The sequence below is a fragment of the Monodon monoceros genome, unplaced genomic scaffold, assembly GCF_005190385.1.
Source record: "Monodon monoceros isolate NGI ecotype Baffin Bay Population unplaced genomic scaffold, NGI_Narwhal_1 Super_Scaffold_13, whole genome shotgun sequence".
Taxonomy (NCBI): domain Eukaryota; kingdom Metazoa; phylum Chordata; class Mammalia; order Artiodactyla; family Monodontidae; genus Monodon; species Monodon monoceros.
In genome coordinates, this window is record NW_021703769.1 from 29,887,216 (window position 1) to 29,912,190 (window position 24,975).

A 24,975-nucleotide genomic window follows, 5' to 3' on the forward strand; every position below is an offset into this window, starting at 1 on the left:
TACTTCTTTTGGGGCCAGGTGCTGTAATACCACAAAGTGACCTTGCCTCCAAAAAGAATGAGTTGAGCCAAAACTGTTCCTTGGCCCTTCTGTAAAGGATTGGACATTCTCAGGGCCCTGGAGAACAAAAATCCTGCTGGCCTCTGGTATCCACTGGAAGTTTTATTTCTTTAGGGTTTTATCCCAACCAGCTGTTTAAAAACCAAGTAACACAGACCTGGGGGGGTAGGGATTGGGAACTGCACCTCCCTCCTCCTCACCATGGACGGCAGTGGGAAAGAGGGAGGGGACAGGAGAGGTGGCTAAAGCAAGACGACAGCAGCAGTAATGGGGGCAGCTACACCACAGAGCCAGCTCCCTCCTCTCCTAGGCCCTGGCTACAGACCCTATGGCTTGGGGTAGGGGGGTGGGTAGAACCCACCCCAGGCCCTCTCCATCCCTCCTCAGAGAGCCTCCTTGGGGCCTCAGCCCATTTCTTCCAGCAGGAGACTGAGGCACACAGAGAGGAGGAAGTGGGAGAGGAGGATGCTGGAGAGGCAGGGAGGTGGCACAAATGAGGTGAGAGGTGTGGGCGAGGCTCCAGCTTGGAGGCCCTTGGACCCTCCACCTCCATGCCCATCCCTGGGAAGGGTGAGGAAGCCACACCATCACGCAGCATTTGAGGAGACGAGGTGGGGTTTAAGGCTGAGAGGCCCCGAGGCAGGTGGGGGCGAGGGCCTCAGTCAAAGCCGTGCCAGTCACTGTGCTCTGAGTCGTATTCTAGCTCAGCACCCACGCACTTGACACCATCTAGCAGCATGGGTGTGCCGTGGTGTCGGTCTGCAAGGCAGGTGACAAGTCAGTATGCCAGGCTGGACCCTGGCCCCACCTACTCCAAGGGGACTCCTCTACCTTCCCTCCCGGCTCTGCTAGGGGATGGGGAGAAAGGCACCCACCAAGGAGGTTGGGGATGGGCCAGGACAAGGATCCCTTTTTCAGACTCAAGGAGGGTGGAAACTCCTTGCAGCCAAGTTGGTGCCTCCCTCCTCTAGCCAGACCCGGGCCTCGAGCTCTCACCCATGACGCGCGCCTGTACCATCACGCGCACGCAGGTGCCGGTGCCACCTTCGCAGGCTAGCAGCATCTCCTCCTTGAGGACGCCCTCCTTGTGCGCTGAGTACTCACACTTGATGCTGTAACCTGCCCGGGCGATCAGCACCTCTGCGGCCTCCCGCCCCCACCCCCCAGCACTCACTGGCCCCCACCCACCACCAAGACCTCCAGAGGAGCAAGGATGGCCCAGGACCCTACCCCCAGGGCTGGGCGCATGGGCCTCAGCAACTTCCCATTCTTCATTGAGCTCTACATGCCTCTGCCTGTAGGCCAGAGGTCAAACTCAGGCTTCCAAGAGGTGGCATTCCCCAAAAAGGCAAGCAAGGAGAGAGGTTGATGGGGAGGGGAAAGGAGGGCAGGGCAGGGCTTGAGCAGATCTGGTGGCAAGAGGCCTGAGGGGGATTGCTCAATCCACTTGAGGGTGAGGTCATTAGGTAGAGGTAGAGGGAAATGAAACTGAAGCTGGGGCTTCGGTACATGGTGAAACTGATACCCTAGCCTTTGGGAGAAGGGGGGGCACTAAAGCTGGCAGGGTATAGAGAAGCAGCCCCAAGCCCAAGCCCAGGTTTGGCGGGTGATGGGAGGTAGCTGCCCAGAGTCCCTGAGGTTCCAGTAGCTTTTTCCTGAGGTACAGGCGGAGGGAGGGCTAGAGGCCCAGAGCCAGTTCCTCAGTGGCTCCCACTGTCCCATTAAGGTAACTATCAGGCAATGAGCAGACGTAGGCCAACTGTGTGAGCGCATGGACTTCTGTTCAGGGAGTGGGGCCTGGGGTATGGGACCTGCCAAGGTGCCACACTGCAAGGCCATAAAGAGGCATCATGTCCCCTGATTGCTAAGCTGCCCATCAGCCCTAGATGCGGGAAGGAAGTACCCCATGCTCTCACTCCCACTCACACCCAGGCCCTGCTGGACGAGGGCAGGCTTCCAGCACCCCAAGCAGGGTACGCACCTTCTGGGATGGGCATGACGCTGAGGAGCTTGAGGTGCAGGCTGGGGACAGGTGCCTCTCGGACCTCCTTGCTCAGCCTGCGCACTGGGGGCAGAGTGAAGGTAATCTCATACCTATGCAGGATCTTCAGGAAGCCAACCTGCAGCAGGAGGGGTGGGGGAAGGAGGCACCTTCACTTACAGTCTCCCCCAGGGCCCACCCAGGTTGTGCCACTGATGATCCTGTGGGGCCCTACACTTGCTTCCTTGACAATCCCAGGGGAGCCTGACTCCCTCCATCACTCTAGTTGGTCCACACCCCTGGTCGGGTAGCTCTAGGCCCTTTCTCCAAGGACCCCATCCTTACAGCTTGGCCCACACACTCCTCAGCATCTGTCTCATGAGCCCTGAAGTTCCTTGGTGGCCATTTTATAGATGATGAAATGGAAGCTAGGAAATGACTGGCTGAAGGCCACAGTGTGGTCAGGGTATAGTCCTCCCTGGACCTCTTGGCTACTGCTGCCACACGTGGCACACAGCAAAGCACCAGCCACTGCCCACAGGGGAGGCTCAAAGCCCCACGACACAGGCCATCCACCTGCTCCCACCACTACCAGCATGTGGCCAGAGCCAAGAGCCCAGGGACTCTGGTCCTCTAGTCATGGCGGGGCCACCAGGCAACACAGATAGCACAAGATGGAGGATGGGACAGAATTAGAAAAACAGACACTAGACCAGCTGTGTCAGTCCAAAGCTGGCCCACAAGACTGGCACCAGCCATGGAACCTGGGCTCCAGCCCACCGTGCTGGCATGTGAACATGGATTCCTGCCTGCCCACTCAAAGGCTCACTGTGTCCAACAGCCCTGATTCACAGCCCGAGCAATTTCTGTTGTTCATACGCAGAGCTTGGCCATCCTTGGAAACTCCAGTCATGTGAAGGGTCACAGGCCAGGGTGGCTGTTGGGCAGGTAGGCTGACTGGAGTGCCAGTCCAGGAGGTGCAGGGGTGCATGCTGTATCCACAGCTCACGTGCACACACACTGCTGTCCAGTTTCAGGAAATGGATGGCCCTGTCCTTTGGGAGAGCAACTAGCCTTTCAATGAGATCAGATGATGTCACTGCAAGATAAAGCTCAGTCCCTGTGGCCCCCACACTCTGCTGGTAGAGGGCACACCTCTCAAGAGGACTTTCTGGCTGTACCTGCCAATGGTGACCCTGTGATCCAGCTGTATCACTTGCAGAATTTTCCAGGGGAAATACTCAGAGATGTGCAAAAAAAAAATACTCATCACTGCCCTATTTATAACAGTACAAAACTGTAACACCAGGAATAGGGAACCAGCTAAATCAATGATGATACATATAGTGGAATACCAGGCAGTTTTAAAATCTCGTGGAAACCATCAGGAGATGGTTCACAACAGAAGCAAGCAAAACACAGTGTGTACACTGTGATACCAGTTTTTCATTTTTGGAAACAAAGCTAAAAAAGAAACTGGAATAACACACATCAAAATATTAACCGTAGTTATTTCTGGATAGTATGATTGCGGGTACTTTTAAATTTCTTTATAGTTTTTTCTATCTTCCAGATCTTCTCTAATTACATGAATGGATTTTGCAATGGGAGGCAGGGAGCTATTTTTGAAAGTTTGGGTTAATTATGTTTATTCCCTTGGGGAAGTTGTCAGCTCTTGGAGGAAGAGCAAGGGTTTTAGAGTTGGGCAAACAGGTATGACTCTGGGCCCCTCCTCAGGGTGATCTCAATAAACCAGAAACCATCCCGCATCCTCACCACCATGCCCTCCAGGGCTCAACTCTGGAGCCCTGATTTATTGTCCAACCTGAGGGCCTCAGTCCCTGTTTCCCTCCAATCCATCCCCTCCAGAGACTTCCTCCTGCCCCTCCAAAGTGGATGTGGGATCCAACTGTGTGTGTCCCAGCAGCAGAGGAGACAAGAGTGTATGAGATGTGGCCACTCGGAGAGGAGGAGAGGGGAAAAACATGGGGGTGATAAATACTACTGCAAAGAGCCTAAATCAGCCAGAGGTTTGGCAGAGAAGAGTAAATAGAGTCACACCTTGTTATCAGCATAATTAGCCTTACACCTGAGTGACATACATACATCCTTCCATTTCCAACTCTTTGGGATATAAATTGTCTCTACTTCAGAGAAGGGAAACTGAGGTGACCTGCCCAAGGTCAGAGCCAGAATAGCAGGCCTGGACCTGAACCCAGGCCTGTGACACCACAGCCTTGACACCTGCCTTCCAATTGCAATGGTTGGGGTGATGCCGATAACAACAGCTCCACTCCCATTCAAGTAACATCCTAAGTCAGTGGTCCCCAACCTTTTTGGCACCAGGGGCTGGTTTTGTGGAAGACAATTTTTCCACGGACCAGGGGGTGGGGGTGAGGTGGGTATGGTTTCGGGATGATTCAAGTGCATTACATTTATTGTGCACTTTATTTCTATTATTATTACATTGTAATATATAATGAAAAAATTATACAACTCACCATAATGAAGAATCAGTGGGAGCCCTGAGCTTGCTTTCACTTGCCACTTACTGATAGGGTTTTGATATGAGTCTGCAAGCAATTGATTTATTATGGTCTCTGTGCAGTCAAACCTCTCTGCTAATGATAATCTGTATTTGCAGCCACTCCCCAGCACTAGCATCACTGCCTCAGCTCCACCTCAGATCATCAGGCATTAGATTCTCACAAGGAACACGCAACCTAGATCCCTCGCATGCGCAGTTCACAGTAGGGTTCCCACTCCTAAGAGAATCTAATACCTCCACTGATCTGACAGGAGGTGGAGCTCAGGCGGTAATGCGAGCAATGGGGAGCAGCTGTAAATACAGATGAAGCTTCGCTCACTCGCCTGCTGCTCACCTCCTGCTGTGTGGCCTGGTTCCTAACAGGCCATGGACCAGTAATGGTCCGTGGCCTGAGGGTTGGGGACCCCTGTGCTAAGTGCACTCATCTTACCACAGTCTCACACTTCCCATTTTACAGATGGGGAAACCAAAGCCCAGGGAAGGACAAAGATGTGCCTATGGAGCCAACTTAGAGGAAATGGAACAGGCTCAGGAAGCCAGGCAGGGCCGGGGAGAAGACAGATGGAATGAGGCTGATAATGGGGGGGGGGGGGGGGGGGGGGGGGGAAGGGGGGGGGGGGGGCGGGCGGGGAAGATGCACACATACCTTGACCAGAAAGCTGCTGTCGCTCTCTTGGGTGACCATGACCACAGAGTCATGCAGCTTCTCATCAAAGTGGACATGGCTCTGGGAGCCTTCTGCATCATGGCCTGTCGCAAAGCGGATACTCCGGACTCTGGGCTTATTGCCTACGAAGAGAGTGGGAGAGGGCTACCGGAGCTGTTGCCTTCACCTATCCCAGTAAACTACTCCACCGTGTCACCTCCCCGCCCTCTGCGACTGCCCTTCACATCATCCAGCATCCACTGCTGGGCTAGGCCACATCCTACTGGACAGTGGCGATCAAAGGCTTGAGGCTCCCACCTGCCCCTACCTGCTCAGTCCTCCCACAGAAAATACTCATCCTGAGAGAGGGTTTGTGGGGGTGGGATTCAGGGATTAGCTAATATGACCCTTCACTTAGAGGGAATGGGGCTAACAGGGAAGAGACAGTCCTCCCGACTCCAAACACCAAGCAGTGCAGGACTCAGCCCCAGTCCTCAAGATACCCTGCCCCATGCTCTCCTTCACAGTGCCAAGCAAGCTCCCCATCTCTGGGATCTCCTCTTCCAGGTCTGTCAGTACCTGAGGCCCTCTGCCTGCCCCTCCTGCTGACCCAACTTGAGACGGGAGAAGGGCAGAGACAGGAATGGGCTCTATGGGACCTGCCTGGGAGTGGGAGAAACAAACAGGGTCAAAAACCACACTCAGCCCTCCTAGGAGGGGCCGCAGCTGCCTCTAAACCTCATCACTGATCACTGGCAGGTAAGAAGGAAGAACCCAGGGGAGCCTCCAGGACCCCTCCCAGAGACGCCTTTCCCTCCTCTGCTTAACCCCTCACATGGCCCACGGCTGTCTCCAGCTGGGTCAGGTTCTCCAAGGCCAGGAAGTCAGGGAGTTAAGGCAGGCAGAGCGTGGGAACTGGGCTGAGGGCCTGTACCGGGGGAGGCTAAGGCTGAAAGAGGCCCATCTTGCCAAGAGCATGACCCCAATCCTCTCTGACCCCCACAGCCCCTAGGGCTCCCAACAGCCCTACCCAGAGTCCTTTTGGTGAGAAGGCCTGGGCCAGCCCTTGCCTGGGTTCTTGCACACTCAGTGGAGGGCCAGGGGGCCAGCCTGGCATTTTCACATTCCCTGCTGAGGCCCCCAGACTTGACCCTCATATATCCTACCAGGCCTCTCTTGCCTAAAACCTTCTATGAGCACTTCTGGACTCTGAATGAAACCCAAATTCCTTTCCACAACCTGCTGTGGCCCTACCCACCTCAGCAGCCTCAATGCTCACCCAAAGTCCCCTGTGCTCCCCAACCCCCACAGTGGAACAGGGAGGCTGGAACATGGGGCCATGAAGGCACACACCTCCAAAGACCAGCACACCATGGAGCCAGCAGGGGTCCCCGGGTTTGGCTTGGGTGTCCCCAGAACAAACACTGGTGTAATGTAATTAGTACCTCACATTCAGACGGACACACACACTCACAGCCAACGCAGGCCCCACATGCAGCAATGCCCCTTCCCACCAGGGCCCACTGGAAGATGCTACAAACCCCGCCAGACCAGGCAGGCACTCACCTTTGTTGGCTGCAGCCATGGATGCCCTCCCTGCCACAGGGTGAGACACGCAGCTCCTGCCAGACACCACTGGTCAAGCTCAGCAGCTTCCCATGCTCCAGGGACACCAGCAGAAGCCTGATGCATGGGGAGTGGGGAGGGCAGGGGTCAGGGTCACCAATGGGCCTGTGGCTAGGGGAGAGCAGAGAGTTCCCTTTAGGAAGGACCCAAACCCCTGCTGCTCTCAGTAGCCCAAGTGGTACCTGCACCCCGTAGCAGAGGGGGCTTCTGCCCCCCACTCCTCCACCCACTCCCCACATTCACCAAGAGCCCTCACCCTTGCCTGACACACTACTGACCCAGGGCCTGGCCAGCATGTACTGAGCTGCAGCTTCTGGGTGCCAAAGCACCAGCACAAGCCTCTTGTGCCCAGCCCACCTAAGGCTGGTGGGAAGAGGCAACCAGCAAAGGAAGGGGACTTCACTGGCACTTTCCAGGGGTCAGTTCTGGTGCTGGTGGCCCAAAGGTTGGCCCATCCCAGACACACAGGCTGTACCATCCTACATCCAGAGACCACAGTATTCACGTTGCACAGGTGGGTCCAGGTCAGAGTTAACAGTATGCTTGGAGGGGGGCAAATATGGGGGCTCACATAATAAAACATGTCCTCAGAGCTTTCCCTCCGAGTGATCAGTCAGGGCCATATACAGAACAGATACCCATGAAGGGGTTGCCGTCCATCGAAACCCACCATTCAGACTCTGGATTGATTACTATCTGGCTGGCCTCCCAGCTCAGCTCCCCAAGGGCAGCCTCAGGGCAGAGACTGTGGGAGGCGCCTCCAGGAAGCCTGTGTGAGCAGCCAGGCCTCTGAAAGACTGGGCTGAGACCATCTCAGCATCAAAAAGAATAAGTGCAACTGATGGAAACAGATGGAATTACATAAAATCAGAGCATTCACAGAGACTACAAAAAATGGGAGAAAGCAAAACAAACGAACCCAAATCCTCATTTGTCACTACTGACAGTAGCAATGCCCTAACTCTCTACTGGAAACTGGCAATATAGAGAACTAATTCAGCCTCGCTCTTGGCCTTTCCTATAACCAACTTGCCCTGGTGGTTAAAGGACAGCTCTTCTTTAACAAAGGAATGACCAACTGCTAAATAATTCTGCAACCCCCAAAACACAAATGCTAGGAGCAGCACTAATCAGTGGGTGCTAAACCAGTAAGGCAAAGGTTGAAATGGATGCTCACATATGCGCAAGTGCCACGGACAGATGACCTAGGGTTAAAGGGAACGAGTTTGCAATGGAGGGATGTGACATCAGTCAGTCTTGCATTAGTCAATCTCCTCTCACTCAGAGTGGGACAACTGGACACACTGATGTCTACTGATGTGAGGCAGCACCAAGTCACAGCAGTGCTAACAGGGCAGCCCCACCCCAAATGTCTAACCTGCATCTAACACGCCCCTAGAACTCCAGCTTCAGCTTACCAAAAACACAGAGGCCAGCAGAATAAATGACTCCACGAGAAAGCAAGGAGACAAACCCAGAAGGCAGGATATTCTACAGGACAACTGACCTAATTTTTTTCCAAACTGTAAGAAGGAAAATAAAGGAGGGAGGTGGTTCTAGATAGGGGATGGGCCAACTACAGCCTGTTTTTTGTAAAGTTTTACTGGCACACAACCGTGCTCATTTGTTTACGTGTTGTCTAAAATTGCTTCTGTTTTTTTTTATTTGTTTGTTTGTTTTGCCTTGCCATGCTACTTGTGGGATCTTAATTCCCAGACCAGGGATTGAACCTGGGCCTGGCAGTGAAAGTGCTGGGTGCTAACCACTGGACCGCCAGGGAATTCCCTAAAACTGCTTTTGCACTAAAGCAAAACTACTTTGAGTAGTTGCTACAGAGGCCACATAGCCTGCAAAGTCTATAATATTTACTATCTGGCCCTTCACAGAAAAAGTTTGCCAACCGCTGTTCTAAATTAACACACAAAGAGACCAAGAATGGGAAAACTGACCTCGTTTTTTCCACCACATCAGTTTCAAGAAGAAAAATAAATGGGGTAGGGGATTTCTAACTATCTCTAAAAAGAGACATTTAGGGGATAATTGGGAAATAATGAGTGGGACTGGATCTTAGATGACATTAAGAAATAAAAGCTGATCAGTTAGGTGCGATAATGGAATTGGATTACGTAGAGAAGTATGTCCATATTTGTCAGAGATACACACTAAAGTAGAGATAAGTGAACAACGTTGGCTAGTCCAGGGAATGAAGAGACTAGCCAACTTGGGGTGGCCTCAGAGCTGGGCCTGTGGAGGGCATAACCTTGAGGCCCCTCAGGTGCCGAGCTGCCCTGAGAGCAGGCCTCACCTCCCTCCCTACTTCCCAATGCAAGAGAAGTCCACCTAGGCCCAAGCCTGGCCTCAAGGGCAGGGCAAACAGCCTGGGTACCAGGAGCCCACATACGAGGCCTCAGGAGGTACAGGGAAAGGCAAGGCTTGGGTCTCAGGAATGCAGGAGCGGCCAGGGCAGAAACAGCCCCAGGTAAGTACTCTGAGGTCACTCCCAGAAGGGCAGCCCCTGAGCCCTGGAATGCCTAGCTGTCCCAGAGAGACTGGCCCCTGGAGAGAAGCCTGCCCTACCCTACCCACTCCAGCCATCCCCTGAAGCTGTGGACTCAGAGCATGTGAAACATGGCCAAGAGCAAGGGGCCAAGAGCAAGGGGACACTCCTCCTACCTTGGGCAGAGGCTGCTCCAGCCACACCTCTGCAGCCAGGGGAAATGACAAGAGGCCCCCATTTCCCAGGACATTTCCTGGGAGGCCTGGATGAAACTCAAACAGTGGCTGGTAAGCAAAGGCTCCTGGGGCTCTTCATAAAACTCTCTTCACTTCATAAAACCCCAGTACACACAGGGTCCGGTCCCTGTCTTCCTCCCCAGTCCATTGCCTGTTGCCTGCCTGCCTGCCTGCCTGCTTTAACCCAGGCCATCCCCTCTGCCTGGAACAATCCTGCCCCCCATCCACACCCCAGCCTGGGTCTCAGCTCCAAAGGACGTTTTTCAAGGTAGCACAACCCCATCCCACCACCGCCCATCCCAGGATAGGCCTGAAAATCTTCAAAAAGGATCCCCTTTCTCACTTCTGGGATCATTTGATATCTATATCCCCCACCTAACAAGGGCGGTGACTGTGTTTTTGCCAAACGCTGTGTTCCCAGCATCCAGCCCAGCACCTGGCAGGGAGCAGCTGTGTTCAGTTTATATTTGTTAAATGAATGAATGACCAAACTAAGTGGAGCCCAAGCATGGGCCTCAGCTGGGCCCTCTAGGCAGATGTGGCACCAGGGCCCAGAGGCTCTCAGAAGAGGAACGCCCCACCTCATTCTTTAAGCCAACCCCTGCCCTGGAGGGCACTCCCTTCCCCCATCTCAGAGTGGGGCCCCCCGATGGGCATCTTCTAGCCTGGCCACAATCAGCTGTTACCTGCCCCCTCAACCTTGAAATGGAAGGTCCACTGAGGGCCGGACCTGCGTCTCTTGCACTGCCCAGGGCTCAGGACAGAGCAAGCACTCAGGCACTGCCTTGTAACCCTTGGGCAATGAGAACGCAGAGCGAGGAGGCAAGTGACTTCAGGGGCTCAGAGAAGGCTGGAAAAAGCTCCTTTCCTAGCAGAAAGCCTCTCTGGTCGCTGTCCCCTGTGAGCCAGACTCTCATCCACGCACAATTCTTCATCAGAATCGGGAGGAGATGGCATTGGGCCTCCTCTTGCGGCAGCTGTGTCCATAGGGAACCACTAGGTCCCCTTGAAACCCCAGGTCTCCTCCTGTGCCAGCCAAGTCTTGATCGTGGCCCAAGTGGCACAGCCCCCAAGAGGCAGCAGGGACATGGTCAAGACGATTTAAATTCAGGCTGCATGGCAAAGTTACTCCGTGTCTCTGTGCCTCAGTTTCCTCATCTGCAACACAGAAATAAGCAGTGTCCTCTTCCTCAGTGGGTTTGGTGCAGCTGGTGCCTGAAGCTCTGTGACAATGCTCCCCACTCCACCCCCACCTTTGCAGAACAAATCCCCCAAAGGACTGGTTTCTGAAGCAACAGCAATTTCAGCATCAAAGAGGCACTTCAGGCCAATTCCGGAAGTCAGGAATGGCCCTCAGGGTGGGCCACAGGGACTTCAGTCTTCTCAGAAAACAGCTCAAGGGACTTCCCTGGTGGTGCAATTGTTAAGAATCTACCTTTCAACGCAGGGGACACGGGTTCAAGCCCTGGTCCGGGAAGATCCCACATGCTGCGGAGCAACTAAGCCCCTGCACCACAACTACTGAGCCTGCGCTCTAGAGCCCGCGAGCCACAACTCCCGAAGCCCCCATAACCCCCGAAGCCCGTGCGCCTAAAAAGCCCGGGTTCCGCAACAAGAGAAGCCAACACGCTGAGAAGCCCGTGCACCTCAAGAGTAGCCCCTACTCGCCGCAACTAGAGAAAGCCCGCGTGCAGCAACGAAGACCCAATGCAGCCCAAAATAAATTATATATAAAAAAAAGAAAAACAGCTCAAGGGCTGAGGGGCCTCCCTCTCCCTTCCTTCATCCTGCCTTCCCCTCCCCACCAGGTCTCCAGGGATTGCCAGAGGGCAGACTGCTGGGAGCCCACTATGCCCTACAACCAGAAGGACTCATAAAGAAGATGTGAAGAATATACATCCCACTCGAGCCAAAAAAAGACACCCCCACCTTTAGATGGGCTGGCAACAGGTCAGGGGTGGTACCACAGAGAGTTACAGGATGGGGAGGGCTGGGAAGCTGGAACAAGGGCCTTCGGGGGCTCCTTCAGCTCTCAGTTAATCTCAGGGAAATTGGCGGAACCTTCTCTCTGGGAAACAGAGCTCCCAGCTCAGATCCCTCTCAGCTTTAGAGAGAAAGGCTGCTTCGAGGTTATCCTACCCAGGGAAGGGCTCAGTCAGGCCCAGTGGCACCTCTGGCACAAGGAGCAGGACAGGGAAATGGCAGCTGGGCAAATGGACAGATGGACAGTTACACAGGAACCCAGAGTTCTCAGCCCCTTAGATTCCTGCCCTGCACACAGAGTGCTAGCTGCTACTCCAGGCTGTCCCACACTGGGGCCCAAGGCTGAAGGAAGGGTCAAAGACAGTCTGTCCATGGCAAAGTGGAGCTCCAGAACCTGCCACCCTTTTGCCCTGTACCTCACAGCTGCATCCCCACAGCACGTCTCTGCAGTCCCCAAACCCCAGGCATCATAGGACCAGCCCCAGCTTGTCCTCTGCTTTGTGGCTAGGAACATGCTTCTTGGGGCCTCGTTTCTCATTCATTCCTAATCCCCGTTCTCAACCTGTTCAAGGACTTTGAGTCAGGAACTCTACAATCTTCCACCCTCCCCACCCCAGCCTAGGACTCAGTCCTGGCTTAAGCACTCAGTCCCACAGAAGCCTCTCATCAAAGCTCAAGCATGTAAAAAGAGCACCCACTGAGGCCACACTAACCTGCTGACTCCAGGACCTGACATAGGACTGGGCCCACATACCTAGAACAAGGCCTGGAAAGACAAGGCTGAAGGTCAGGAGTGGTTGTGACAGTTTTACATCAACTCAGACTGGATATGACTCCATTTTCTCCTCCCTCCAGCAGGCCAAAGTTGCAAGGATAAGTATGGGTGTTCTCTCTCTTAAAAATGGGTGGAGGGCTTCCCTGGTGGCCCAGTGGTTAAGAATCCACCTGCCAATGCAGGGGACACGGGTTCGAGCCCTGGTCGGGGAAGATCCCACATGCCGCAGAGCAATTAAGCCCGTGCGCCACAACTACTGAGCCTGCGCTCTAGAGCCGGTGAGCCACAACTACTGAAGCCCGCACGCCTAGAGCCGGTGCTCCACAACAAGAGAAGCCATGGCAATGAGAAGCCCGCACAACGCAACGACAGAGGAGCCCCCACTCACCGCAACTAGAGAAAATCCACGCACAGCAACGAAGACCCAAGGCAGCCATAAATTAATTAGAAAAAGAATGAGTGGAGCAGGGGTGAACTCAGGAAGGGACCCCCACCATCTCCCACCCTCCTTTCTCCCCAAGAAGTGCTGCCCTCCTCTCCCCAGCATCTCCTCCCCACAACCTCTCAGGCCCCCAGCTAGAGGCTGCTCAGACCCCTCTAGCTTCCAGGCTGCCTGCCCCACCCAGGCCCCAATTAGTAGAGGCCAGGCCAGGTCCAACGGGTGACAGCTGCCTCTGACCTTCTTCAACTCCCTGAGCAGAGAAACGCCCTACCCACACTTCCCAAGGCCAAGGTTCAAGAGGAAAGGCAACCCAAGCCCACCCTTCTCAGTCCACCAGGGTTCCTGCTCACTAACAGGAACACTGGTCCAGAACCTAAACGAACCTTTCCTGCTCTGTGACAAAGGGGAGGTGGTGGCCAAGCTCCCAGAGACATCAGGGGCCTGGGTATAGGAATCTGTACCCTCTCCCGCCTCCATCCCCGTGGGTGTGGCGCCCCCATCCCCACCCCATCCTCATCTTCTAAGGGGACAGAGGAGTCTGGACGCCCCCCCATCACACTCCTCCCGGGCTGCGAGGCGTCGGCTCTGTCCCTCATAATCCTGTGCCGTCCCCACCCTCATCTCTGCTGACGCTGTAGTCTCGGGAGCCCGTACTCCCCGACATCACAGCCCTCCTCCCTGAAGGTGCCGAGCCACGCGAGGTTCAGAGGCTACTCGTCCAAGGTCACACATTGAGGCGATGACAATGGAGGGCGGGCGCGGAGTTGCTGACGGCGCTGACCCCATTTGGCCCCCGCCCTCACTGTGTCACACGTGCCCCCGACAGCGCCCCGCGGAAAGCACTCCAGCCCTACCACCTAACGGTCACCTGCGGCCCTGGGGCCTGACATCTCCCCAGCTCAGATGCCAGGGAGCCCTCCCCGTCCCGGGCCCGACAGCGGAACTCTCCAGCCCCAGCCGGATGGGGTCGCAGGCACCGACTACCCAGAACAGCGGCTCCGCTGGGAGGGGATCTCCGCGAGCGGGGCGGAACCGGGAGGTGGCGGAAGGAAGAGCAGTCTCACCGTGCGGGGAGCACCCCGAAGCCAGGAAGGGCAGGGACGACCGCGATAGCGGCGGCGGCAGCTGTGGCGGTGGCGGCAGCCGTGGCGGTGGCGGCAGCCGTGGCGGTGGCAGCAGCAGCGGGGTCTCAGCGCAGAACCAGAGAAGAGAGCCCCGCGCCGCTACCGCTTGCCTCAAGGGCACACCCCCCACCTCCTCCCATTGGTCGACCGAAGGGGTGGGGCGAGGGCACTTCGGACCAATAAGCGGGCCCCAAAGAACCGCCAACGGGCGTTGCGCCTCTGCGTCACCTGCAGGAGCCCCTGCGGCTGCGCCGTGCGAGCCCACGCCCCGGGGCCCGGCAAGTTCTCGCGATGAAGTCAGCCAGGGCGCTCTCCGTGGCCAGGCGGCAGGATACCGTAGAAGCGAGAGAAGGTAGAAGCGCCCTTAATAGGCCCTACGCGTGTCTACTTTCAGCCTGGGGGTTTGCACCTCCTGTCTCCGCCCAACCTCGAAGGGGCGTCCCCTGGGCTCTGTCCCTTGAGCGGCCGTAAGGTGGGGCTCAGAGCTAGGTGAGGCGCCTGAAAGTCGCCTTTCTTCCGAGGCTTCCAAGCCCGTATTGGCAGTCGATACGGGCATCGCTAGGTCCTGTCCAGGAGCGGAGGAACCCTCCATTCTTCCCGCTCTGCGATCCCCGGGTTTCGGCATCTTCCCCTTCCGTCCCATCCCCCTGCCTCGGAGGAAGCGCTCCCGTGAGGAACTGAGACGCGTCCTGGGTGCCCTGCCAGCCCGGATAAGAATCAGAACAAAGAAGGCTCGCGGGGTGAGGGGTGGGAGAATTTGTGCAGGAGCCGCCGGGGACCGCAGCCTCTGCTCTCGATCTCCACGGAGGCGGTCGCAATGGCAGGGGGATGTGCCTAGTTCAGCGCCCCGGGGTGGGATGTGGGCGCCTGTACAGAGTCTGGGAGCAGAAATGTAGCCCTCGGATCTTTAAGGGTTCTAGCCGCTGCTGCGCCTGCAGGTCCTTGAACAACACCCCCTCCCGATTTCACTGGCTGGAACAGGGTCCCTAACATACCCGCGGGGAACGGTCCCTTCTTCCAACATAACTAGGAGATGGTATGGGCGGCTTAAGGCCAGCTTCCTTTCAGAAAGAGCGGGGTCACTGCCTTTGGGGAGCCCCCAAGGCTCCTACCCTCCGCTGGATCCCTGTGGCCCCTAACCTATCTTCGGGTCTCTGGTGAACACACTGTCGGCAAATTAATCTTCATGAGCTATTGTTACTATTGAATCCTCCCCTGTTCCAAAGCGCTCTGTGCTCTGGGACTGTCTCCAGAAGAGCCTCAAACTTTTTAGCATCATTTTGGGTGATAAGTTCACACTCTGAAGTTTGAGATGCTGTCCTCCAGCATGGTCATTGGGAGATTTCTACATTCTGATCCCAGCCCATCCACTCTTGCCAGATGCTTTCTTATTACCCAACCCACCATTCCATGTGCCCCGGTATGCCTCCCCCACAGTTGTATTCACACGTCTATTCTATTCCTCAAGCTCTAAAAGTGGCAGACAGTGCGCCCAGAGTAAGCTATAGATAGATGTATTTTGTTTAGTCCACATGGGGCTTTAAAAAATTATTCTTCCTCTTCCTCCTTCTCTGCTTCTTCTTGTTCCTCTTTTGAAATATCAGAAGATCTAACAACATGGACTCGATTCCAGCCTGGCACCAAAGGCTGATGGCACCAAAGGCCGTGGTATCTTGGTCAGGGTTGAGAGTCAAGCCTGGCCTTGGTCCACAGAACTTGGGGTCAGTCTGTGGGCAGGGTTGGGAGTCATACAGAGGACAGGTTTAGGGGTGAGTCCATAAGCAGGGTTGAGGGTGACTATGTGGCTACATTTGGTGAGAATCTGAAGCCTGGGTTTGTGGTTGGGTTTGGACAGGGTTGGAGGACACTGTGAGGATAGGTTTGGGGGTCAGTCTAAGGCCAGAGTTAGAAGTCAGGCTGTCCTAGTGCACAAGACCTAACCCCTGGTGGTATCATCAACCTACCAAGCAGTGGCCACTTCAGGGCCCAGCTACCCACGAGTTGAGACCCACTCTGGGCCCACAAGGCTCTTTCACTTAAGGGGTGGGGTGTAGCACAAGGGGGACAGGAAATCCCCCTCAGAGAACAGAAGGCAGGCACAGGAAGGAGAGCATACCTTTAATGGGGGCAGCCCAGACATTCTTAACATAACCCCTGTGAGGGGAGGGCAATTGGAACAAGCACAGCCCATGTCTTCCCCACTCCTGGCTGAGCTCACTCCTCACCCCTTCAGCTGCTGCACTTTCCAGCCTCCAGTTGGGTCCCAGGTGAGTGCCCAGGAGGGGCAAGGAAGCCCCTCAGGGGTCTGGGGCAGCTTCCCCTTTGGCCCAGGGCACAGAGGACTAGCCTGGATGGAGATGCTGCTGTCATCAGAGCTGGGCGGGGACCGGGTTCTAGGGGTGCGGACCGAGCTGGGGGACCACCCCCCAAGGCCCAGCACAGGGAGCACCAAGGCAGAACCCCCTCTGGTGTCAGGCACTGCTTTGAGGTGCATGCCAGGTCTCTGCATGTGGCTTCTAGGTTCTGGAAAGCAGTCCATTCTCCTGACCCGGATGGAGTGGAAGGAGGGGGCTCAGTCACGGGGCTCAGCTTGGAGGGTTCCTGTCCCACCGCCCCCCATGCTCACTCACACCCCAAGAGAGGGGAGGCGCTCTTGTCCCAGGAGGCTCATTGGAGCCGCTGGCTCACCGCTGCTTATGCTCCGCCTGCTGGAGCCGCCGGGAGAGGTCTTCGATGCGCACGTTCTTGAGCTGGAGCAGGTGCTCCAAGCGTCTCACCTTCATCTGCAGGACCTGGGAGGAGCCCCATAGAGGTCAAGCCCTGCGGCCTGCTGCCCCCGCCCTTGTGTTTCCAGGCCCCAATCCCCCAGCGCCTTCCCAGTGCGCCCTCACCTGCACAGTCTCCTGCGAGGCCAACAGCTCCTGCTCCTTTTCAGCAATCTGGAGGACGAAGCTTCGGTCGCCCTGCAGCGCCTGGCTATACCCCAGAGGCCGGGGCACAGGCAGCCGGCCCACCCTGGGGTGAGAAGCAGCTTAGCCCAGGCTTGGATCTTGGGCCCCACCCTCACCCTTCCAGTGTCCCTCGACCAGGCCTTCTCTCCCCCCCACCCTCCCCCACCCATCCCTGACTTCCCTACCTTTCCAGGTGCAACCCTCACCCTCACCTCCTAGCCATGTGCATAGGGAGATTACCAGGCTTGGTGAGGTCAGGAGCTCCCAGTTTCCTTACCTGAGCTGCCCCCCTCCCTGGGGGTCTGGAGCACCTTCCCCTCGGGCCTTCTGGGACAAACCTGAGACAAGGCAAGTGTAGGAGTAATCCTGATGGAGCCCTGTTTTCTTGTCTTCCACCTCTCCACACCCGCACCCCTTCCCCCACAGGAAGGAAGGACAGGAGGAAAGCTCCTCCTGGGAGGGAAGAAAAGTAAAGGCCACTTTACCCACATCTAGTAAAGGCCACTTTACCCACATCTATGTAGTCAGTGCCATCCTGGGGAGCCAGCTCCTGAAAGAACCCCCAGGGTCTGCTGTGAGCTCAGGCTGCCCACCCCCAAAGAGCACCTCCCCCCCCCACCCCGCCCGCCAGGCTCCCTTTAGCCAGGCACCCTTCTCCCACACTTATTGCTGAGGCAGAGCTTTTTGCTGCCTGGGAAACTCCCCCAGAGCAGTGCAAGAAACTTGAATGGGGTGGCACCTGTAAGGAGCTGGTGCCCTGCTTCCTGCGCCTCTGCTGCTCCTCCAGGCACTGCCTCAGTGGAATGAGCACCAGCTCCACCACGCCTGGGGCACACTGTGCAATCTTGTGCATCACGTCATCTGGTACAGAGAAGCTCAATTTGTTCAGCACCTTCCTGGGGGGCAGACACAGGGATGGTGGACTGGCTCCTGGGGGGGATGAAGTGAAGGGTTGGGGGATGGAAAGGGGTGCAGCAGTTGCAGCCCTTCAGTGCACAGCCCTGGGGGAATGGAAGGGCACCCAACCTGAACCCAGTGTTTATATGTCTCGAGGGTCCTTGTCACCTCCCCAAAAGAAGAGTCACTTGATTTTGTTACCAGACAGATTCTGTCTGCATTGTCCCTTCCCAGCCAGCCACCAGCCTGGACTGTGGAGACCACAGGAGGTGGAGGGGCTGGGCAGCCCTTCCTGGGATCCCAGTGTAGGGGCTGGAGATCCCACTAGTGTGCCCAGGTATTCTGCTACCTGTTCAGGTGACCCCAGTTGCTCAGCTTCTGCTGGAGAGAGTTAGCAGGAACATAATTGTGCATCTCCACCATCTTGGGGAAGTAAAACTTGATGACCTCTGCGACCAGGACTGAGGGAGAGGGGGTGGGAGCAGACATGGAAGTTGTAGAGATGGGTAAGGAAGAAGGGGGAGGGAGAAAGAATGGGTGGGATGGGAGAATCAGGGTTGCAGAGTGGTGGGGCCAAGTGGATAGGTGAAGATGTGGAAAGGGGTAAGGATGATATGGAGGTGAGGTAAGAAAGCAAGATCAGTGATCAGCCAGAGACAAAAATTCCAGCACACCCCAAAGGAGCTGCACTCCTTTGCCATTAACTCGGGGCATATAAAAACTAAGGTCTCTAGTCCTCTATGAGACTCAAAGAGAACGCCTCAGGAGGCTGGGGCCTCACTCTAGGAATTGACATAAATACACACACACACACAAAATGACACAGAGATGCAGAAACATACACAGACACATACTTCTATCACTGGAGTTCTAAGAGACAGTCACCAACACACACACACAGAAGCACAAAGTGTCACATATGCACCAATATACACACAGAGAGGTGCATACTTCTATTATTAAAATCCCAGGAGACAGTCTTGGACACACACCTACACAATCACAAAGAAACATATGCACACAACATCCACACTCATACATACAGGACAGAACATGTCAACACACATATGACCAAACACATGCTCAGACTCCCACAAGACAGATGTATAGAATACAGGAATAGGCATGCACACACACAGAAATGTACAAATACATACACAGAACGCATCTTAGTCATTAAAGTCCCAGGAGGGAGTCACAGACTCAGACACACACACACACCACATGCATAAAGGATAGAACATGTATACATAATATGGACACACACATGCCCACATACCCAAGATGCACACTTCTACAACTGAAGTTCTAGGAGATAGACACCCCTTCCACCAACCCACCCCCGCCTCCGCCGCCACAAGCACACAAGCACAAGAGACATGTATGCACACACACCCCGTACACCCGTACATACAGGACAGAACGCGTAGACACACAAGGACATACAGAACACACCCAGACGCGCACGCGGACACACACACACACACACACACAAACGCTGGAGCTCACACGCCTGTCTCTCACACACACACACACACGCTGGAGCGCACACCTCCGTCACTGAAGTCCCGGGAGAGATTTCGCTTGGGCCGGGACAGAGGGATGTTGTCTACCCACAGGTACAGTTGGTGCAGCGCTTCCTCGTCCACGCTGCCCGCCATTGGCGCCCTCAGAAAGGTCAGGCCGTTCCAGCTGTGCAGAGTCCAGGCCCAACCTCACGACCCCTCAAGAGCTTCCTCTATCGCCACTACCGCCGCCTAGATGCTCCTCTGCCTCTCTAACCCAAAGACTCACTTCCCAGCTGGGAGCGGCCATATTGTTTTCTGAAACCATGGCAACCATACTCGAGTCGCCGGGGGAGCAAGGGCTTCTGGGAGTTGTAGTTTTCCCCCTCCAGCTACCTCCTCTCAGGCCCCAGCTTTGAAAAGGCGGTTTGTCTTGTCCACCTCCCAAGAAATCACCTCTGCCAACTGCTCACCAGACATTGGCCCACTCTGGGAACTGCCAAAGCCAACCAGGCCTCCAGAACCCCTGCATCAGTATCCTCAGGACAAGGAAACTCCTCCAGGGTCCTTTAGCAATCAGTCCCAAGTGAAGTCAGCATCCCAGTGTTTGTCAGCTTTATCTGGTGGTCCATTGTTAATCACCAGCTGCTTCACATCTGGACTGTGTGGTAGGCTGGGTGACAGTGCCTCCTTGCTAGGTCCCTCCTCAAAGCTCTGTGCTCATAGGGCCATCCCCACACCACTGCCCCCCACCCCCCAAGTAGTGTCCCAGTGAGGCATTTTATATGTAACCCAGACTCCCAGGGAGAGCACCAGAGCTCAAGGCCAGTGTCTTGGGCAGGTCATTTATAGTCCTGAACCCTAGTTCCTCCTTCATGAAATGGGGATGGTTCTCACCTACCGTCCCTGAGGAGTAATAGAGAGAATGGGAAGGGTATTTACAGAAGACCTGTATTTGGGGACTGGGGGAACAGGGGTTAGTTATAGGTAAAGGAGCTTCAAGAGCTCCTGTAGACACTTCCACATCCCTCATCTCCAAGAGCTATTCTTCCATGGGTTAGAAACTGAGTCAGGGGCTTCCCTGGTGGCGCAGTGGTTGAGAATCTGCCTGCCAACGCAGGGTACATGGGTTCGAGCCCTGATCTGGGAAGATCCCACATGCCGCGGAGCAACGAGGCCCGTGAGCCACAACTACTGAGCCTGCGCGTCTGGAGCTTGTACTCCGCAACAAGAGAGGCCGCGACAGTGAGAGGCCCGCACACCGCGATGAAGAGTGGCCCCGCTCTCTGCAACTAGAGAAAGCCCTCGCACAGAAACGAAGACCCAACACAGCCAAAAATAAATAAATAAATTAAAAGCTTTTTTTTAAAAAAAGAAACTGAGTCAGTAAGCAATTCCTTTAGGAATATGGTTAGGGTTAGGAATTCCTTAGTAAAGGGGCACTTCTAGAGTCAGCCTGGGGAGAGAGCTTGCTTCTGCCACATACTAGTGGTTTGGCTTTGGGCACATTACTGAACCTTTCTGTTCTGTGTTTCTCATGGTTTTACCTACTTCACAGGGGCTTTGTGAGCATCTAAAGTACTTAGCATAGAGCCTGGCACACAGCAAGAGCCCTATTAATGTCAGTTGGTGTTATCATTAATGAGATGATCTCAGTTCCAGCAAAAGAGGTGTTCTTGTTGGCAGGAGACAAATGGAAGTATTTGCCTTGTCGGTATTTGAGGTGAGGGCCTTGGGTTGGCCAGGGGCACCTGGGGAGAAGGCTACTGCTCCCACATAGTTACTCCAGAGCAGGCCAGGGGGTGGGCTGGGCTTCCTTGTCTCATTCTCCGGGGCTCAGATGGGGACTGGATGGGGGCCGGAAATCCCAACTGCTTTTTTGCTTTCACTTAGTTCTGAAGCCTTCAAGGTCTTGAGGGAATCCCTGAGAGTCAGAGGTACGGAAGGGAAAGTCATTCCACCTTCTTGTTTAAAAAGATGACTTGGATAACTGCCTGCAACACCCCCCACCCCACCCCCACATTCCAGGGTGGAGAGAGGAGGAACTGTGAGGAAGTGGGGGCAGGGAACCACAGGGGTGATGTGCCAGCCTCAGTAGAGGTGGGAAAACCGGTTTGGGGCCCAGAGCTGCTGGCCTGCTCAAGCTCAGGCCCTCCCCTCACTAGAACCACTGGGGCCTGAGGGCCTCAGTGACAAAGGGCCCGGGAGGGGCGAGCTGGCCCTGAAGAGAAAGGTTGGGTAGGATCAGCAGAGGGCCTGTCCTCACCTTTGAATAGGGGCGGGGGGGGGGGGCTCCAGAGGGTACCACACAGGGAGTGGCTAACCTCTTGGGGGTGCAATGTGTCCCCAGCAATTTCACCTCCATCCTGACACTGTTCCCAAGGATAGCCACCAGAATTGGAAATGCCAATCACTGAAAGGCCTAGAGGACTCCCTCTTAAGGCACCATACAAGAGATGCCCCGTATGCCCCTACAAACTCCAACCTGGACCACAGGAGCTGCCCCAACACTCCTTTCTTTCTGCCCTCCGACCCCTCTCCTGCAGGGATCTTCTTTAATGGTCCTTGATAAGCCTAGTTCCGAGGTGCCCACAGTTTAATTTGGCCCTCCAGGGACTGTTGGCTCCCTCCCTCCTGTCCCAGCCAACTGACCCAAAAGTTTTAACCCCAAAGCAGTGCAAGGCCCAGCTTGCTCAAACCCACCCCCAGGCAGGTGCATTGAAGACCCCTCCCACCCAAGCCTAGGCAACACTTAGATATACATGTTGCCCCTCACCCTGGTCAGGGCCTGGGCTGTAGCCACTCTCTCAACATTTGTCCCACCAGAGCAAGGACCAAAGGGAACCGGGAAAGAAAGTGTCCCCAAGACAGACGCAAGCCCAGACCATGAAGGATGCACCCTTGGCTGTTAAAATGTCCACTCCCACAAAAGGGGGGTGGACAGATTTATTGAATTCAGACTGGGAAAGGAGCAGCTGGATGGCTGGACTCTGGGCCCAGCCCCAGGACCCCTGCCCAGGATAGGGCCCTGCCAGAGAGGGAGGAGAGGCATGGGGCCTGCAGCTGCCCACAAGGGAAGTGCCCATTACCACTCCTCTGGAGGGCCTCTTGAGAACCTCCAATCTGGAAAGAAAAGCAAGGGCCAAAGTAACATGGACTGGGCCAGAGGAAGGGGTTGGGGAAGTGGGGAAGCAGGCAGAGGCAGGCCCAGGAGCCTGCGGTTAGACTGTGCTTCTCAAGGCGGCCTCGGGGCAGGGATGCGGGGCTGCCAGCCTTGCGGGGTCCTAGGCTGGACTTTTCTCTGGAGCCCTTCCCAGAATGGCTTTGGGGTCCCCCCCACCAAAGACCTGGTGTGGATGGCAGAGGGGAGAGGCACTCTCTGGCCAGGAGCTTCCAGGGTCCATCCCTGGCTGCTACTGTGGCCTAGTCCACTGATGGCACGGTGTGGTAGCACCGGACAGCTCCCCACCCTCCCCACCTGGTCCCCCAAGCCCAGGGGCAAATAGGGAGGAAAGAGGATTCTGAGAAAGAGGCAATAAGCAGGCAGTGAGGCTGACACCAGCCCCAGGCCCTACCGAGGTGACTGGGCCTGTCACAAGACCAGGAGAACATCACTAAAGGATCTGGGGTTCCCCACTCTGGCTCCATCCACAACAGCTGCCCAGAGAGTCCTCTGCCCTGGGCTGGTGCTGCCACATCCGGGTTGGGGGCATGGCTAGGCCCAGTGGCTCAGCTTTGATGTCCAAGACCCCGAACTCCTGCCTGCCTGGCATGGTTCTTCCTGGTCACGTGGACCAAGTCGTGTTCCAAGTGGAGGATGTGGCTTTGCACACGGTCATCAATGGGGAAGGAGGTGAGGTACCTCTTGACCATAGCAAAGTAAGCCATGGCCTCCCCAAAGCTGGGTACAGGCACCTCATCACCATCCTCATCATCATCTTCGTCATCTTCGTCCTCCTCCTCATCTTCCTCTTCTTCCTCACTGTCTGACTCAGAGTCCTCCTCACCTTCCAGGAAGTGGAGGGTAGGGCACTGAACCTCCTCCTGGGCACCATAACCCCCGAAGCTGCCACCAGCCTCCACTACTCCCTGGGCCCAGTCCTCAGCCTCCAAGCCCTCAGAGGAGCTCTCCTCCTCCTCCTCTTCCTCTTCATCACTGTCATCAACATCACCCTCCTCTTCTACCTCCTCTTCTTCCCCCAGCTCCTCTCCTTCCCCCCCTTCCTCCTCTTCCTCGCCATCTTCCTCCTCCTCCTCCTCCCCTTCACCCTCCTCTTCCTCTTCCTCTTCCTCCTCCTCTTCCTCCTCCTCCTCCTCTTCCTCCTCCTCGCTCTTGAGGGCAGTAGTGATGGTAGCATTAGGGCCACCCCCAAAGCCAGCCTCACGAAAGCAGGTGGCTATGTCCGAAGGTTCCACAGCCTGCCAGGCTGCAGCAACGAAATGCAGGGCCTCCATGAGGCCTAGCTGCAGGCCTGAGCGATCCTGGCCCTCTAGTGCTGCCATGGCCTTGAGCAGCATAGCCTGGCGGTAGTGGCCCTTCACCTGTTGGACCACTCCACGCTCCAGCGGCTGCACGGTGCCTGGCGGGAAGAAGGCCAGCTGCACATGCCTCAGGCCCGAGGTATCCAGGGACTGGGCTGCCAGGCGGCCAGCCAGCAGCAGGACTCGCCGAGATTCTGCAGCCATGCGGGTGTCCAGGGCCTTCAAGTACTTGGCCAGGGCCTGGGTGGTGACACCACCCTTAGAGTTGGCGGTGTAGTCGCAGGGCAGGCCGGCTTGGCCTGCACGGGGCTTAGCGGACTTGCCGGCTACAAGTGGGGGAAGCTTCTCACTGCCATCTGCATTGGCGCACAGCAGGACACTCAGGCGCTGGGTGGCCTTGCGTGCCCGTCCATCACTGCCACACAGCCCCGCGGCCTGGTCCGGCAGGAAGTCGTACCACAGACTGGTCTCAGTGGCACTGAACACGTCCTGGGAGGCGTAGCCCTCGGCCACCGACGGCGGCTGCTCCTCCCGAGCGCGCCAGCCCGTGGTACCCCCACCGCTGCCCTCCGAGGGCACCGTGGGCGGGCTGGCGGGCGCCGCTGGGGGCCTGGGGGCAGCGCTGCGCGACCGGGCGCGGGCCACGCCGCTGCAGGACACCACACCGTGGCGCCGGCGGAAGCGGTCCAGCCAGCCGTTGGAGGCAGTGAAATCGTCCATGCCCAGCTCCTCAGCTATACGCAGAGCCTTCTCCTTGAGGATGATGCCCTTGACCGGCAGGCCAGCGGCGCGGATCTGCTGGAACCAGGCGATAAGCAGCCCCTCGAGCTTGTCGTAAGGAGACAGCTTGTTGGTCTTGCGGCAGGTGGAGGCTACACCGTACTTGCGCTCCGACGCCAGGATGGCGCGCTTGTTCTTCAGGATGGTGCTCAGCGTGGACGGCGGGATGTTGAAGCGCCGCGCGATCTCGCCCTTGCGCAGGTCCGGGTTCTCCTCCACCTCCTGGATGATCCGCGACTTCTCCCGGAACGTCAGCTGCCGCCGCTTGGGGCCCATCCCGGCGCGCCCCCCGCCCCGGGGCCCGGCGCCACCGCCGCCGCCCCGGGGCGGGGGGCCCGGGCCCGCGGCGGGGGGCACCTGGCGGCCTCTCCTTCTCGCCCCGCCCGAGTCGCGGAGCATCCAGGGGCGGCGGGAGACGCCGGACCTGCGCAAGGGCGAGATC

The 24,975-nt window shown here is 56.4% G+C and overlaps 3 protein-coding genes across 12 annotated transcripts; all 3 read right to left on the bottom strand.

Moving 5' to 3' along the window:
- Positions 1–142: 142 nt before the first annotated feature.
- CUNH20orf27 (chromosome unknown C20orf27 homolog) lies at positions 143–14,037 on the bottom strand. 3 transcript variants are annotated; one of them, XM_029220569.1, is made up of 6 exons: positions 13,859–14,037; positions 6,802–6,918; positions 5,236–5,378; positions 2,042–2,180; positions 1,057–1,179; positions 143–819 (listed from the first exon to the last, which is right to left on the bottom strand). In XM_029220569.1, the coding sequence occupies exons 2-6, from the start codon at positions 6,818–6,820 to the stop codon at positions 719–721; spliced, it is 525 nt and encodes a 174-aa protein (XP_029076402.1). In that variant the 5' UTR covers positions 6,821–6,918; positions 13,859–14,037; the 3' UTR covers positions 143–718. The 3 variants fall into 3 exon arrangements, with proteins under 3 accessions (XP_029076402.1, XP_029076403.1, XP_029076404.1); XM_029220570.1 differs by having other exon boundaries at positions 6,802–6,972; XM_029220571.1 differs by lacking the exon at positions 13,859–14,037 and adding an exon at positions 10,325–10,346 and having other exon boundaries at positions 6,802–6,972.
- Positions 14,038–14,329: 292 nt separating this feature from the next.
- Positions 14,330–21,536, bottom strand: SPEF1 (sperm flagellar 1). 8 transcript variants are annotated; one of them, XM_029222201.1, is made up of 8 exons: positions 19,319–21,536; positions 18,116–18,227; positions 17,609–17,765; positions 17,380–17,419; positions 17,147–17,207; positions 16,810–16,933; positions 16,607–16,710; positions 14,330–16,461 (listed from the first exon to the last, which is right to left on the bottom strand). In XM_029222201.1, exons 1-8 carry the CDS (start codon positions 19,425–19,427, stop codon positions 16,140–16,142), a joined length of 1,029 nt encoding a protein of 342 aa, XP_029078034.1. In that variant the 5' UTR covers positions 19,428–21,536; the 3' UTR covers positions 14,330–16,139. The 8 variants fall into 8 exon arrangements, 7 of the variants coding, with proteins under 7 accessions (XP_029078034.1, XP_029078038.1, XP_029078035.1 ...); XM_029222205.1 differs by having other exon boundaries at positions 17,609–17,799; positions 19,319–19,336; XR_003793364.1 differs by having other exon boundaries at positions 16,299–16,461; positions 17,384–17,419.
- Positions 21,537–22,172: 636 nt separating this feature from the next.
- On the bottom strand, positions 22,173–24,810 carry CENPB (centromere protein B). Its single transcript, XM_029221977.1, has one exon. It carries the CDS (start codon positions 24,807–24,809, stop codon positions 23,001–23,003), a length of 1,809 nt encoding a protein of 602 aa, XP_029077810.1. The 5' UTR covers position 24,810; the 3' UTR covers positions 22,173–23,000.
- Positions 24,811–24,975: the final 165 nt, after the last annotated feature.

What these genes read in the sequence shown, in the direction of transcription:
- SPEF1 (XM_029222201.1), bottom strand. Translation starts at nt 19,427, where the DNA reads ATGGCGGGCAGCGTGGACGAGGAAGCGCTGCACCAACTGTACCTGTGG. An exon ending in AACTGGGGTCACCTGAACAG is followed by an intron (nt 17,766 to 18,115) that starts GTAGCAGAATAC and finishes TCTGCCCCCCAG; the next exon opens with GAAGGTGCTGAACAAATTGA. An exon ending in AGGGCACCAGCTCCTTACAG is followed by an intron (nt 17,420 to 17,608) that starts GTGCCACCCCAT and finishes GGGTTCTTTCAG; the next exon opens with GAGCTGGCTCCCCAGGATGG.
- CUNH20orf27 (XM_029220569.1), bottom strand. An exon ending in ACAGCAGCTTTCTGGTCAAG is followed by an intron (nt 2,181 to 5,235) that starts GTATGTGTGCAT and finishes CTCCTGCTGCAG; the next exon opens with GTTGGCTTCCTGAAGATCCT. An exon ending in CGTCATGCCCATCCCAGAAG is followed by an intron (nt 1,180 to 2,041) that starts GTGCGTACCCTG and finishes TCGCCCGGGCAG; the next exon opens with GTTACAGCATCAAGTGTGAG.
- CENPB (XM_029221977.1), bottom strand. Translation starts at nt 24,809, where the DNA reads ATGGGCCCCAAGCGGCGGCAGCTGACGTTCCGGGAGAAGTCGCGGATC.